This window comes from Tursiops truncatus, chromosome 19 (genome assembly GCF_011762595.2).
Source record: "Tursiops truncatus isolate mTurTru1 chromosome 19, mTurTru1.mat.Y, whole genome shotgun sequence".
NCBI classification, from domain to species: domain Eukaryota; kingdom Metazoa; phylum Chordata; class Mammalia; order Artiodactyla; family Delphinidae; genus Tursiops; species Tursiops truncatus.
In genome coordinates this window covers 33824153-33840660 of record NC_047052.1, presented here as the reverse complement: position 1 = coordinate 33840660, position 16508 = coordinate 33824153, and the positions used below count along the sequence as shown (strand labels likewise).

Sequence of the window (16508 nt, the reverse complement as noted above, 5' to 3'; positions counted from 1 at the left end):
ACCAACCCAATGCTCCCTGCCCCACCTTGTCCTCAGTTCTGTAGGGCCAGCACTCTAGCCACAAAGGCTGGGGGGGCGGGGGGCAGACACACAGCCTCCCGCGCAGATGGTGGAGCACGTGGGGTCTGCATCAGGGAGAGGGCAGCGGGGACAGGGTCAGGTTTCCCGTCCAGGAAGCCCAGGCAGATGGGAGCAGGGCAGGCCCCAGCCAAGCAGGCTCTGAGCGGGGTACGGCAGGGCAGGCGGGCCGCGCTGGCCCGGCTCACAGAAGCAGCTCCTCTGGCCTGAGGGCCAGCCTGGCGGGTGGGGAGGAGATGCCCTGCCCTGCTTCCTGCCCACTGTGGCTGGCCAGGAGCCCCGCAGCCAGCACAGGAAATAACAGGGGCCCCCAGAGGCCGCCCATGCAGGCCCTGCTCCGAGGCCGCCCAGGGAGGGAAGGAGGCCATTGTCGGCCTTTGTTTCAGTTTCCACAGCATTGCCCGGGCTCCAAGAGGCCCCTGGGAGCTAACAAAGCTCCCCCAACCCGCAGCTGTCCAGCCTCCCCCAGCCCGACCCTGGGGACAGGCCCACTAGGCCCTGGGCTCTTAAAGTGGCAGGTGCAGAGTGGAAATGAAGTCATGTCCAAATTGGGGGTGGGGCGCACATGGGCCAGAGCGGGCTGGGCACACGGGTGGCACACGGGTGGATGGGCACTGAGGTCTATGTCTGCACCCGGCTCCGCCCAGCCCCAGGTCCAACAGCAGAGGTGCGGAGCTTTGGACGGAAAGAATGTCTGAAGCCCTGAGTGTACAACAAAGGAACCGAAGAAAGGAAACCCAGGGTAAGGAGGCAACCTGGACATCTCGGGCACCCACCTGGGTGGGGAGAACTGCCCGCATCCTTGAAAAGAGACATCCCAGAAGCAGCTCTTCCTGCTCATCTGCAAGCCTAGGGGTGTGGATGGGTGTGTGGTGCACATGTGTGTATGTCTGTGTATGTGCTCATGTTTGTGTGTGCATATGTGCCCTGTGTACATGTGGGTGCATGTGAGCACACTCAGTGCATGCACGTGCACACGTGTGTGTGTGTGCATGTGAGGTATGGAGGAACACATGTGCATGTCTGTATACGTGCGCTGTGTGAGTGTGTGTACGTGTGCACTGTGGGGGGTGCGTGTGTACGTGTGTGCATGTGAATGTGTGTGCACGTGTGCTTATGTTTGTGAGCAAGTGTACATGAGTGTGTGTGTGCGCACGAGCATGCAGGCAAAATGACCTGTCATTGTTACATGTCACTGTTGAAAAGCACTCCCGGGCTTGTGTCCATCAGCAGTCACTCACTCCCACACTGGCCCTGGCGGCCTCTCACTCGTGGTGTGTCACTACCATGACCTCTTTAGGGTTCTTAGCACATCCTCTGGGATGTCATCCCACAAAGATGCATTACATCTCCATTGGGTCCTAGGTCGCTGTGAACTAGCAACTACAGAAGAGTGGGCCCTGGACTCAGACAAAACCAACCCAGGTTCAAACGCTGCTCTGGCCCGGACCAGCTGTGAAAGCCTGCACCTGTCTCTCAAACTCTCTGAGCCTCAACTGCTCATCTGTGAGATGGGAATGATACTACTTCCTACCAGCTGTGGTTAAGGAGGGTTAAATGAAAGACGCATGTCAGGTACACGGCCCCCACCTGGCCCCAGCGAACGCTCACTAGATGGTTGTTTTTTGTTATTGCTATTACAGTTGCTTACAATTATGGTAACTGAGGATACAACAGTGAGCAGAGCAGGCACTGCCCCTGCCTACACGACCTTGCACAGTTTGCAAAGCATCTAGCCCAGAGAAGTAGAACAGCAGAAGTCAAAGTGTCTCCTATTTACTGGATTCAGTAACAGTCTGATGAGCTAACTACTACCAAGTATGGCCAGCAGCCATCAGTTAAAGCACCAACCACAACAAAGGAAAAAAGAATTATCAGTGTGGGCAAAATAATGGTTTTCTGAACCAGGCAGGCATCAGCTAGACAAGCTCAACCTAATACGTGCGTGGAGAGAAAAAGAGAGAGAGAGAGAGAGGACATGTGCACGTACCCACACCTGACTCATCCTCAGGAATTTTAAGAGAGTGTCAGCTGAGATGACAACCGCCTAACCCCTGTGGGCTGCCCACAGCCTACAGCAGGACAGTGGCTCACTGACACAGCGCTCACCATACCCATCCCAGAAGCTGGGCCCTGCAGAGTGCCCACCCAGGAAGCCAGGACCAGCCAAGTGGCACAATTGGGCTGACCTTGGCCATTTCCTACTGGCCGTGCATGGCTGCACAGTGGAGGCATCAAGCTCCACACAGAGAAGGAGCCTGATCATATGACAGCCTCAGAGCCTCTGCCTCTCAGACCAGACCCTGCCCATCAACCCCTGCCAACTCCCAACCACACCCAGCCTTCCCCACTTGGGAAACAAGCAGCGCCCCACCAGCCAGGGTCAGCTAAGTCAGGGTGGTCCCCTGAGGACTCAGTCCCACCCCAACCCTGCATGGGGATGAAGGCGTGACTGCCCTGTCCACTGTGACAATGCCTAGAGACTGCCAGTTGAGACAAGGGGAAGGAGGAAGGGAGGGGCCCGTCAGAGCCTTCTCTGTTGACCACACAGATCCAGGCTGAACTAAAGTCCAAGCCAAGCTTCCCTTGAGGTATTATCAATGTGTTATCAAGAATAAAAGTGGAGGGCTTCCCTGGTGGCGCAGCGGTTGAGAGTCCACCTGCCGATGCAGGGGACGCGGGTTCGTGCCCCGGTCCCGGAGGATACCACATGCCGCAGAGCGGCTGGGCCCGTGAGCCATGGCCGCTGGGCCTGCGCGTCCGGAGCCTCTGCTCCGCAACGGGCAAGGCCACGACAGTGAGAAGCCCGCGTACCGCAAAAAAAAAAAAAAAAGAATAAAAGTGGAGAGCACCAGGTGCCACCCTCAGGGGCTAAGGCTAACCTACAGGCATTCCCTCATATAATCCTCACAATGGCCCTAGGAAGCAGGATAAGTATCCCCATTCCATCCACATGAGGAAATGGAAAGTACAGAGAGGTTAAGTAACTTACTCGAGGTCACACAACTAGTAAGTATCTCAACCTCAAACTTACTTCTTGCTCTTAACAAAGTGAACAAAAATCTGGCCCTGAACTGCTAAGGGAAAATACAGATGAAGATGCAGAAGTGAAGTTCTCCACCTTGGCAAACATTTGCTAGGTATCTGTCAGTTACCGAGCCAGAGCTGGGGTCTGGGAGCACAGAGAATCAGACATGGTCACTGCCTGAAGGAGTGAGCAGAGAAGCAAGGGAACCGGGCACGTACAGAAGGAACGTCATAACCAAGCAAAGGGCAGTGAGGGCCAGGATCAGGGCGGCCCCCGAGGCTCAGGGGCAGGCACAATATTTACAGCAGGGCTATCATGGGATGCTTCCTGGAGGAGGCATCATTTAGGCTGAGCTTTGAAGGATGAGCTCCACAGGCAGAGAGCCCGGCCAGAGCAAAGGTCAAGGGGAGTGGGCGAGAGGGCTTAACCCATCAAACCCTCTAATTCCTGGCTTCTCTAGGTGGTGTGTGAGCCATCAACACCACTCTAGAGCTGGGCAGAAATGCAGAATCCCAGGCCCCATCCAGAACAGCTGAGTCAGAATCTGCATTTTTAACAAGATCACCAAATTTGCCTACATGGTCAAGTCTGAGTTCCGCCAATATAAACCACGCCTGGCAAACATGGAGAGACCTCCCCAAAGTCCTAAGGAACAAAGTCATCATCACCCACAGGCCCACACCCACATACACACCTGACTGTGGCCCTGGCTTATAGCCAGGCTTTCAGTCACCAAAAAACTGCTGATTTCCACCATCCACCAGTGGGGTCCTGGACCTTAGGGAGCACTCAAGGCTGGAGAAAATAGGACCAGCCCGTCCAACATTACAGTCCTCATTACTGATGCCCCCCAAAAGCCCAAGAGCACCAGGAGAGGAGAAGGGGGACACCGGGCTTGCTGGAGTGGACAGTCCTCAATCAGCGGGGCTGGGAGCAGGCAACCTTGCTACAAAGAGCAAGGGTACGACGGCAGAGCAGCTGTTGTGCACCAGCCTGCAGGTACAGGACGAATGACACGGAGTCCCTGCCTCTGAGGAAGCTGCAAGTACACCCAGAGAGGCGAAATCAGCAAGACAAGACCCACTCTGGATTCACTCCAGCGAAACCATCAGCCAGGCCATGCGGGAGGAAAAAGGGAATCAGAAGAGAGACACCACACACACACACACACACACACACTCCCTCGCCCGTACCCTGGGTACCAGCACACACGTGCACACGCACATGTGCACGGCAGACACGGCACAGAGGAAGCGATGTACAGTGCAGCCCAGCAGGGGCCCCTGGCTGGTCTAGAGCCAGAGGAAAGGGTGGGCAGGAAACGCCACATCCCCGTCGGAGAACTGGTCCAAGGCAGCCCCAGGGGCCCAGGATGCCGCACAGAGGGGTGCAGAGGCCCCAGAGCCCCCAGGGGTTTGAGTCAGGGCCGAGGCACCTGGGCACACTCACACACACACACACACACACACACACACAAGTGCATGCCTCTGTGTGCACACAGGGCACAGACGCCCTACCTCATGGACTGCTCACCATGGTAACAGAATGGCCACCTCTCAGCTCCAGTCACCACCTGAAGGTTTCTGAGGCCTCCTGTGCTGGGGGAAGCCGCTCTAACAAAGGCACAGCCCGGCCAGCCTGGCCAGGGGTCCACGGTGCAGCCCAGCCAGCGCATGCCTGCCGCGCTCCCCCTGGTGAGCTCGGGGCCACCGCATCTTCCTACCCAGCCTGCCTGGCTCCAGTCAGCTCAACTCCCCACAGACGCCCCAGCCGAGCTAATGAGAAACTCCCCAGCTGGCCCCATATAAAAACGCATTTCTTAAGTCTTTAAAATGCAAAGAAATTCTACTTCTATTCAGGACGTTTCTACTCCTTTACAATGTCCCCTGGTCCTGTCGAGGAAATGACTGGGCTGGGGGCTCGAGCACAGGAGGTGGATAGCGCCGGCCAAGCCGAGGGGCACCCGGCAGCTTCCGTCGCCGGCCCCGGGATCGTGGGGAAAGGGGTTGGGACACCCTCGCTGATGAGCCAGGTTAAGACGGTCACTCAGGAAAGAATTCAGGGTGAGGGACCCCAGGGGAGAGGAGGGGAGAGAGGGAGACAGTCTCTCCAGCCTTGATTTGAGGATTGAAGAAAATGTTTAAAGGTCCTGGGAGCCCCTAAGAAAAACTCCAAAGGGGAAAAGACCACCTACACAAAGACATTGGTCAGAGCATTGTTTATGATTCCAAAACTGAACGCAGTCCAAGTGTCCAGCAGGGAGGGGCAGTTCAGAAAATGAATGCCCATCCACCCAGAGACCCCCATGTAGCTGCTAAGAAGGGCAGGATATGTGGATCCAGGGGTTCCAGGAAGCTCGGGGCTCATGGGGGCTATATGGACCCTGCCGGTGCATTCACCCTGCACTTCATCTAGAGAGAAGGGTTTTTAGACACGGATGGAGCTGGCAAAGGGGCCAAGAGAAATGTAAACAGCGAGTGTGCAGAAGCACAAGGTAGTGGGTGGAGTCTCTGTGAAGTAGTTGAAATAATAAATACATGCTCTAGGAAAACACAAGTGGGGTGGGGAGGCAGCTCTGAGAAGGTTCAGAAGTGCAGGCTGGGCTGCACCGAGGGGCCTCAACTCCCTGCGGTGAAAGGCCCAGTCTTCCAGACATTTCCGTCCACCCCACTGGTCACAACGTGGATGTAAAGGGCTGCAGGGGGTGAGAAGGCTGCCACCTTTGTCCGTGGTGGGCGCACTGACCACTCCCGCTACCCCGCAGCTTACCCAGAGTCCGATTAAAAGGAAAAGGAAAAGGAAAGGTTTCCAGCATCCCTCCCCCAAGAGGCCCCCCCGGCACCAGACACCCAGATGCCACTCTAATCTCCCTGCTGAGCAGGTCTCAGAGCCTGCAGCCCTAACACAGCCTCCCCCCGACCCCGCAAAGTGCACACATGCCCCACACCCAAGGACGGTCATGAGCAGAGGCCCAGGGGGAGGTGGGCTGGGGTCAGGCTGGTGGGAGTCTCTAAAGAGAGCCTGATCCAGTGTTTTCCAGACCTGGCCTTTGAATTTGGGAACTGTGCACAAGGCCTTCAAAACAGGCACCTCCTCTCCTTCCGGGCAGCAAACCTGGAGGCCTGGCCCTAGTTAGACTCTTCCACCTGACCCAGGAGGGACCTGGGCACTGAGCTGACCCTCCTCCCCAAGCCTCTAGATCCCCTGAAATGAAGAGCCTGAAACAACATTCTCATAGGCAGATCTGCCATTTACAGTTTAGATGCTACATTCATGCCTGAGCTGCCTGGGTTCAAATCCCAGCTCTGCCACTTCCTGGCTGTGCGACCTTGAAGCAGGTCATTAGCGTCTCTGTGCCTCACTTTCTATATGTGAAAAGCACTGAGAAGGAGGACTGGCTCCTAGAAGTGGCTCAGAAATGGGAATGTTGGTTTCATTAACCAGAACAATGAGACCTGTAACGTGGCAGGAAGGCCTGAAACTCCGATCACACCAATAAGGTCTCAGGCTGCTGGGCCATCACAAACAGTTGATTATATTGAGTGTTCCTCTCCAACCACAAGTGTGTGTGTTTCACCACGCCAGAAATAAACCTGGCTAACCTGCCCCGGCATTGACAATGAGTATTTGTCCACAAATTAACTGTCTTCCGTCTCCAGACCACCCCCAGGCCCTTCTGGCACTGCATCCCCAGCTTGGTCCAGAGCAGCCATGGTGGAAGGAAGCCCAACCTGTCCCGAAACCTGGCCCAGGGAGGTGGGAGGCTCCAGTGAGACTGTGATTAGACCCTTCATCTCCCAGCTCAAACCTGGTGACCAGGGGCAGGGAGGCAAAGCTCAGTGTGTTGGGTTGGTTCCCTGAAACCCCACACGGTTAGTTTCCGATCATCCTGGCGCCCGCCACTCAGACACCTCATTGCAAAAGGGATTGAGGGAAGAGAGAGGAAGCACTGAAGGGAGGAAGGGCCTCCCCACTGAGCTGGGCTGGGGGCAGGTGACAGGAAGCAGAGAGGCCTGGAAAGTTAAACTTGGAAAGTGGAACCTTGGTAAAGACACACTGGGCAACCTTCTAACGGTGGCCAGGCTGAAACCAGCTGGCAGAAGGACACTCTTTGACCTGAACAGTGTTTTTCAGATATATGAACTGCCCAAAATGAGATACCATTCCACATCTAGGAAGTCTAGAATCCCCCCCAAAAAAAGATAAATTACACATATTAGTGAAGATGTGGAAAAATTGGAACCCTCATACTATATCTCAATAAAGCTGCTTTAAAAAGATACGAGTTGTTGGGCTTCCCTGGTGGCGCAGTGGTTGAGAGTCCGCCTGCCGATGCAGGGGACACGGGTTCGTGCCCCGGTCCGGGAAGATCCCACATGCCGCGGAGCGGCTGGGCCCATGAGCCATGGCCGCTGAGCCTGCGTGTCCGGAGCCTGTGCTCCGCAACGGGAGAGGCCACAACAGTGAGAGGCCTGCGTACCGCCAAAAAAAAAAAACAAAACCAAAACTCAGATGATTTGGTGATTCTGGGGCCAGGTGCCCTGTCACAATCAGCTATTGCACTGAGGGACGGCTGCCCCCATAGCAGGGCCTGGGTCGCAATTCACAGTGCCCCCCAAACCTGCCGCTCACCTGTGCTACCAGCCCACCTCCGATGGGCCTTTGAGCTCGGGACCCCTGTGGGGCTTTCACAAAGGACCCTCACGCTTCTAAGGAGTTTGAACCCATGGCCCGGCAAGAGGAAGAGCTTGGGAGTAATCTGTGACGCCTCCCCCCAAATCACATGCAAAATGCTCTGTGCATCTGTGAAGAGAATCCACACGCTTCCTTCCCTTGGATGCTCAAAGGCATCTGTGGCTCAAAACAGGTTAAGAATTTCTCTCACTTATAAAATAGGTAGCTAGTAGGAAGCAGCCGCATAGCACAGGGAGATCAGCTCGGTGCTTTGTGACCACCTAGAGGGGTGGGATAGGCAGGGCGGGGGGGGAGGGAGACGCAAGAGGGAGGGCATAAGGGGATGTATGTATACATATAGCTGATTCACTTTGTTATACAGCAGAAATGAACACAACACTGTAAAGCAATTATACTCCAAAAAGATGTTAAAAAAATTCTCTCACTTAAATTGTCTCTTTATAAGATACTGTCCCTTCATCCTCCTTTTTATGGATAAGAAAAGACAGGACGCAAAGGGAATGATTTAAAATCCCATACCTGCTAGGCACTCCCGTCCCCCGGCTCTGGATGCAGTGCTTCTTCCCCCGGTTCCACTATCAGCAGCCCCATGTTTGCCAGCAGAGAGGCAAGAGTGCGCTCCTTCCTCCCGTGACCCCCTGGCCAGGCGGGAGAACTGCTGTGAGCCGATCACTTCACTCCCCTCCCTGCCAAGCCGGGCTCCCCATGACTGTCAGGGCCCCGACTCAAGGGCACAGACAAAGCAGGCCAGGTTGTTGCTGGGGGCAGTGGCCACAGGGTCCCCACGGGGAGCGGATGCCACTGTGCATTCTGCTTCTTTATTGGAGTTCTCCATCACATTCCTGGAGCCAGGAAAAGCAGGCAAGGGGAAGTTTGCACCCCAGGCAGGCTGGGTCCCCACAAAGAGGAGCTGCCTGGTACTCAAAGCTCTGCACTCCCAGTAAGATGCTCTCCGCCCACCCTCTTCACCTCACCCTGCCTTCCTCTGGGCTGATGAGCTAAAAGATCCTCCATGGCCACCTTGGGTCCTGTGACGCCAGGGACCCTCCCAAAGCCCCCACGATGCCTTCAGGTCTCTGCTCAGCTGTCTCCTAGCCAGTGTCAGGCGGTGCAGAGGCTAAACCCCAGTCTCTGGCTGCAGGAGGACTTAGGTTCGAGTCCCTTCTCCACAGCATCCTGGCTGGGGACTGTGGATCCGCTACTACACAGCTCCAAGCCTCCTTCCCTTATCCGCCAAGTGAGGACAGCAATTCTCAGCAACAGCGCCAAGGGTGGCTCGGGAGGCTTTGCTCCCCCATAATCTTCTTTGGCACCTGCCCCCATTTTCTGATGCAGCCAAGTGACATTTTCTCAGCTTAATGAAAAGCATTATACTAAAGCAGCTTCAACCAGGCCTTTGGCCCTGTCCTCTACCAGATGGCGGCCCCCAACCAGCCCACGGAGAAATTCTGGAGCTGCTGCTGGAAATAGCACCCACCTCATAGGGTTGTCATGATGGCCCAATGAGATACTGGAGGTAAAGCTTTTGCTCCATGCCCTGGCACACACCAAGTAAGTGTTCACTAAACATCCATGCCCGGCTCCAGGGCTGCCTCCCAAACCGACCTCATCCTGCCACCCGGGATTTGCTCCATCTCACAAGTCCCGTGCTCAGGGAATACAAGCTGACTTTAATAGCCCAAGCCCAACAGAACTGGGAAGGAAAATTTATCACATGAATGCACTGTAAAAAAATCTTCAGAAACGGGCCAAAGAAAACAAAACAATCCATTGCCCGGCTGTGGACTACCCAGTGCCCGGGATGCTTTGCCCTCCCTTTCCCCATCTCCGAGCAGACGATCCAAAGCTGACTGGCACCAGGGAGTCCCTGAGGGCCGGAGGGACTCACAAGGAGCGGTGCACCTCTTCCCGCACACGCGCGTGCGGCGTGCTCAGCTCTTGGCTGGAAACGGGCAAGTCCCACAACCTTCGCCACTCCCGAGCGCCCCGGAGGCCCGAGGGCTGGCCATTCCGCTGTGGCCTCAGAGCACCGCAGAACGCAGGCCCCCATGCAGCCCCTTGGCACTGCCCTGCCTTCTACAGGCCGGCCCTAGGGATGCAGCCCAGGCGCCTGACGCTCCCTGCACCGGCCTCTCCATCCACCGCAACACTGCCAGCGCCCTCCTGGCACCCCGCGGCTATCCTTGACTGTCCTATCGCCACCGACACCACTGGGAAAACAGCTGGGAGGGAAGACTTTATAGGGACACGACCAGGCTGGGTGCTTTCCTGGTGCGGGGGCTCGGAGCAGAGTGGGGACCCTCTTCAGAGCTGGCTGCGTGCCTGAGCACGTGGACCCCCAAGTCTGTCAGTGCGCCTGGATGAGATGCCGAGCTTTATAACCTCACTGTGTTTCCTCCAGCCATGGGGAGTGCATCTCTCCCGCACAGAAGGCCACAGGGCAGGGACCACACGGCCCCTTCCCCTATCCTACCCCGTGTGGACCCCAAGTCCTGTCCTAACTCTGGACTCTCCTCCCAAGAATTTGAGCACCTCCCCATTCTGCCTTCAGACAAAGCCCCTGCCCTGGAGGGAGCCCCTGTCACCAAGGGCCAGGCACCTGCAGACACAACAGTGCCCAAGCCTGGGTCAGCCAGGACCCAGCCAGGACCCTTCAGACTCTCCAGTCAGCACAGATCCTGCTGCAAAGAGCACTGGACTAGGAGTCCGGGAACCTGGGCTCGCGTGTTGGCACCCACTCCCCTTCTGCCCAGTCTATACCAGCATTTCCCAAATTTCACTCATCTGGGAGCCACCTTCATGATTTTGCTGACTCCGAGCATTACATACTGTTACTTAAAACTTTGTCAACTCAATTTTCTCACTTAAATGACTTCCGCATCATCTTAAATCACACATGGCCATAAAATCACAAATTCAGCGTGTAACCATTCAAGTGTTAAATGTTCATATGCCTGTTCCCTAACACCTCGTTCTTGGAACTACTGACCCAGATCATACCTCCCTCCTTGCCTCAGTTTCCACACCTAAAAGAGAAGGCGGTGGGACTAAATGACTCCCTCGTAGGTCTTCTCAGGCCCAAGATTCTCCCCTGTGGAGCCGGAGCCAGGTGGTCAGGATCCTGGGACAGGAGACAAGGCAGGAGAGCCTGGCGCCTGCCAGACAGGAAGCCAGAGCCCTGCTGCCAAGGAAGGTGCTCGCTGGATGCAGAGCCAACAGGAGCACCGTGCCCTCCGCTCAGGAGCTCCCAAGGACCCCAAGCCAGTTCCCATCCCCAGCTCCACAGGCAGCTCCCAATTACAGAACTTTACAGTGAGAAAAACCTCATTCATCACCTCGTTTTATAGCTGGAGAAACTGAGGCACAGGAAGGAACTTAGCTAGGGCAGAACTGAGCTGCAAAACCCAAGTCCCCTGACTACCAAGTCACCCCCATCACCCCACAATGGCCAGGCACCCCACAAGTCTGACCTCCCCTTGTTACCAACTCCTGGAGGCCTGGGCTCGGGTCTGCACGCCCGAGAGTGCAATGCAGCCCCTTCCCGGAAGGCAAATACAGGAATTCTGATTTTGATTGGAGTTTAAATGTCCTATTAAAGGGGCTTTTATGCAGTTAGGTTGGAATGAATGTGCAGCGACGCCCATGGCAGGGAGCTTCAAAAGCCTGTGTAGTCGGGGTGTGGTGGCCCATCTGAATGTGCCCACAAGATGGAAACACCGTCCCCAGGGGAATAAAGGCATAGTAGTCTCTGTATGTAATAGATTTTATTGACCATATGGAACTGATATAAAAATCGTGTTGCATGGGGTAATCTGGACTGGAGATAGGAATGTGACAGGAAGAATATGTTCCATAACCAGCTGGGTGGCTTTCTGAGTTCCTGAGCCTGCCCCCCGGGACCCCCACCAACTCTCCCACCAGCCCCTGGGCATTTACCTGATGCTGTCACGGAGGAATCCCAGGGAAGCGAGAAGTCCGAGGCCTCCCCCTCTTCAACTAAAAGAGAGAACAGAGATGGGCCTGTGAGTTTGAAATCTGTGCAAACAGGTCACTGGGGTGGGGCACAGGGCAAGGAGGAAGGATCATTTGTGGCGGTCCCTATAATACCCATGATCAGGGGGCAAAGGGGTCAAGCCTACAAAAGAGGCCTTTGTTGGTTTCACAGAGATGTAAAATAATCAGAACAAAACATAAACAGCAAATAAGTGCTGTATCTGTATGGTTCCCCCATCCTTGTGCCCCTGGCAGACATCACAGATCGATCACAGCACTGCCTCAAACAAGACACAGCATAAGAATCTTTCTCTACGCAGTGCGGCAGGCCATTACTATCTATAATCAGAGTATCCACTTGAGATAAAGCCATTTGACACTCACAGGAGTAGAGTGAAGACTCAGTCCTCCTCCTGGTCCTCCAGACACTGACCTCCTACCAAGAGCCCTTAGGCCACCACTGAGATGTGAAGGCTTTCTCGATTATTCCAAGAAACAAACAAGTGACTCTCAGAGGTTGGCAAAGCATGGTGTGCTATCCTCTACACTGAGAGCTGACCCACAGACAGACCTCAGGACATGCTGGGGTCGACTCTTCCGTGGTCAGCAGTCCTGGGCCACTGACATCAGAAAGCAACTCACCGGACTTCCCTGGTGGTGCAGTGGTTAAGAATCCACCTGCCAGTGCAGGAGACAAGAGTTCGAGAGCCCTGGTCCGGGAAGATCCCCCATGCCGCGGAACAACTAATCCCGTGCGCCACAACTACTGAGCCTGTGCTCTAGATCCCGCGTGCCACAACTACTGAAGCCCGTGCGCCTAGAGCCCGTGCTACACAACAAGAAAAGCCACCACAATGAGAAGCCGGTGCACCGCAATGAAGAGTAGCCCCCGCTCACCGCAACTAGAGAAAGCCCGCGCACGGCAACGAAGACATAATGCAGCCAAATAAGTAAATAAATTTATTTAAAAAAAAAAAAAAAGAAAAGAAAGAAAGAAAGCAACTCACTTCTCCACTCCACCCCAGAGGCCACAGAATGAAGCTGGGGAGGGGTGAGGTGTCCCCACTACCTTGCGGCCCGGTGTGTGAGACCAGGCTGGTGGCCGTGGAGGCCATGCACTAGGAGAACACGGGAGAAATTCTATACAGCATACTAAAGCTCTTGTCCTGGAATTAATCCCAGTCTAGGCATGTAATAATATTAAAGCTGGGTTATGGACTTTGTAAAATGGAACTTTGTTTAAGCCAAAAATGTGCATACACAGTATTTTTCAGATTTAATGGGCTCTGGAGTTCTACACATGTGCAGGCTGAAGCCACCACGTACCACCCTGTTCTCTTTGCGATGTCGCTGTCTCTACATGGGCACACACTGTGAGCCAGGCACTGCTCTGTGTGTTTAATCCCCATCAACACACTTGGAGAGGCGATGTGACGTGCCGGAGGTCCTACAGCTAGAAAGAGTCCACACAACGCTGGGGCTGGAACCCAGGACTGTCCGTCTCGAAGCCTGCTCCTGTGTCCGCCTGAGATACAGAGGATGCTGTCCAGAATCCTAGCAACTCAAGACTGGAAAGCAGCAACCCCAACCTGCCCCTCAGAAGGCAGGTACACAGCATGCCGGGTGGCCGAGCTGGGAGAGGAAAAAGCAGGTTGGCTTGTGGTCAGACGCCGGCTTCAAACCCCGATTCTGCCTCTAATTATATGACCTCGAGCAAACTGTTTAACCTCTAGGCTTCAGTTCTCCCATCTCAAACACGGAGGTAAAAATGGTACCTCAGCCACAGCGTTATTGGGAAGATTCAATGGGATGACGGCTGTCATCCACTGGAACAGTGGCTCAAGCACCCAGGTGGGTTTGGTGCCAGGGCTGGAACAGCTCTCGGAATTAACAAGGCCTGCTCTGCGTGACTCTTACCCTCTTTATTGTCCACCCGTGATCTTACACCAGCCCCCCCACAGAGCCTCAGAGAACATGTTTTCTTTCAACCCTCAGAAACAGCTCGCCCAAGAGGGCACATCCACGTCACTGAGCAGAGGCCAAGGAATGCTAACCAAGGGCCCTCTCTTTCCCAAGTTTGCATTCTGAGAGTAGAAACTCGGCATTAAGACAATGAAATGCAGAGACGATCTGGGTTGGGACCAAAGCTATTGTTTGACTCAGCTCGTTACAGCTGGGGTGGGGCTTTCAAATATGCAGCTTCGTAACTACGAATCGAGACCTCGAGGCAGGCAAAACTGATTTACTCCCCAAGCTGATTCCAGCCAGACAGCCTCCGAAACACAGGCGGGTAACGCCTAAAGTGATCGGAAGCAGGCCGTGCATGAAAGGAGTAGTCGTTAGCAGCTTTCAGGGCCACACCTGAAATCAGTTTCCTTCCCATGTCATCGTTTACTTACTTTAAAATGTAATATATATATTGCTTCTGTTGAGAGGTTGCTGCCAATTTGTAAGGTCATCATGCTACCATTTCATAGGACACTGTCAACAAGATCTGTGTGGGTACCTAGGACCAAGACATGATGCACAACCCTAGTTCTCCCTTTGCCCTCGACGTACTCCAGGTATCAGGGCAAAAGTCCCCACACTTGGGTCCACTCAGTTCTCTGGTTGGGAAGTGTGACCTTCCAAGTCGTTGAACCGGAGGATGTCCCTAGGATGCCAAATCCTTCCCTCCCTAAGATTTGGCTTCAGCCATTATGGGAAGGAGAATGAGAAAACATCTGCTATTCCGGAGCTCTTGGGAGCATTCAAGGCTCTGTTTCCTGGGACGATAAGACTGCAGAGGTGGGAAGAGGAAGAGGGCGACCCGACGCCGCCGGCTGGGGAATTCCAAAGTGACAGACATGATTACAGGCAAACGGCCGCATCACACACCAGCATCCCCAGAACCACATCCCTCACAGCGAGGGCCAACTCGCCTAGTGACATGGGCACGAATGCACTTTCTTACAACTGCTGACATTCACCCCACTGACATCCCATCCCCTGGCCCACATTATGTTTTTTGAAGGTATAAACACTCCTGATGAGAAAGAGTGACGCCCAACCGCCCACCATAACCATCACGAGGCCCTGTGCTACCCGACCCTGAACGTGAAAAGGCTCTCCTCCCCTCCAGGCGGCCTCTTCTGTCCAGGCTGGCCTCTTCAACAATAAGATAACTGGCAAGGGCAGCAGGCAGAGAGCAAGGAAGGCCTCCCCTACAGCTGGAGCCAGGCACTTGCTGGGGGGCCGGAGCCGTCCCCAAAGCGGAATTCTGCTGCAGGGGCACGATGAACACCGAGGGGTGAGCATCTCAGAGAAAACTTGATCAGCACAATGGCCAATATGGACAACACCCTAAGGGGCTGCCCAGGCAGCCAGGGAGCTAGGGGCTTTCTGGGGACTCCCCCAGACTCCACGTCTAACTTTTTAATTTATAAGATACTTGGCACCACTGAGGCCAAAGTACACACCCCCGCCGTGCCCAGCCTCAAGGGGAGCACAGGGAGATCCACTCCTGTGAATGATGGGCGTTGTAAGCACAGGGTGGGTGCACAAGGCCAGTATGTACACAAAGGGAGGGCGCGTGGGGACAAGTGTATACACATGGGGAAGGGGCACAGAGTGAGTGTGAACACACAGGGTAGGGGTGCAGCAGCAAACGAGGGGATACGTGACAAAGTGTGTATGAAAGGAATGGAGGTGCAGGGCCTATGTTCCCATGGAAGAGTGCACAAAGCGTATTCACCATGGTTCCTGGGGTGTGTTAAGAAAGATTCTGAGGCTCTCTCAGGGCATCAGACAGATCAGAACTCTGTGTTCTCTCTCTACTCTGGGATCACATGTTGTGATGGCTGACTGCCCCATGGGTGTATACACCTGTGAGCCCCACCAGATGCTGTCTGCCCAACTCAGCAGTGGGCTCATAAGCGACCACAACCCCCTTACTCTGGGAGTACCCACAGCTTGCCCGTCTATGCACCAGGATGACCTTGCCACCATCAATGAGATGCCAGTGAGATCCAAAGCCTGTGTGCTGGGCCTCTGGACTTACAGAACCCTCCAGCAGGGGCAGGTGGTGCTAGGTGAGCACCTGTATAAGCCACCTCCCCAGTGCCACTTGCTCCTGGCCTGGGGAGGAGTATCCTCTCCTCGGGGCTCCCCATTACCTTGAAAACGCAGAGGAGATGGAGCTGCGGAAGGGAAAAGAAAGGGGAGGCAAGGGGCTGAGGTGAGAGGCTGGAAACGGGGCCCTAGGACCAGGGCAGGACTGGGGCCGCACATGGAGGTTGATCAAAGTCAGGCAGGATCTGGGTTGACAGACAAGGTGTAGGTTCGAGGCAGGAAAGCTCAAGCACAAGTGCTAAGGCAGACGGTGTCAGGAGGTGAACGAGAGAGACAAGCAGAGGCAGGCATCGGTCCGAGGATCAGAGGAGGCCTCCAGCAGGGCAGCAGGGCCCCCAAAGCCCCCTTCCCTACCCCAAAATCCACAACAGGCCAGCTGCTCAGCCTGTCTTCAAGGATCTGCGAAGGCCCTGCTCCTGGATGTAAGCCTCTGGACATGTGTGCAGCGAGGCGCTTCTCTGGGGAAAGGATCCATAGTTTTCATCAAAAAGATCTAGAATCTGCCCCTCCAAAAAGGGCTTTATTTGAGGCATCTTCTCAGCTGGCCCCTCCTCTGGCTGGTGGTCCCAGGGTCTGAAGGGACCACTCCATGCTTTGCTGGTTT

At 55.0% G+C, this 16508-nt stretch overlaps 1 protein-coding gene across 4 annotated transcripts in view; it reads right to left on the bottom strand.

The window, feature by feature from the left end:
- Positions 1-16508, bottom strand: part of ZNF423 (zinc finger protein 423) — a 329875-nt gene that overhangs the window by 259287 nt on the left and 54080 nt on the right. Inside the window, exon 2 of one of the 4 annotated variants that reach the window (XM_033845086.2) lies at positions 11738-11797. The exons of 1 other annotated variant lie outside the window; for it this stretch is intronic. In XM_033845086.2, the coding sequence (XP_033700977.2) occupies positions 11738-11797 (60 nt within the window). Of the gene's footprint in view, positions 1-4639; positions 4853-11737; positions 11798-16508 lie in introns of those variants that run through there. 2 more of the 4 variants (XM_073795611.1, XM_073795609.1) reach the window with 2 other exon arrangements.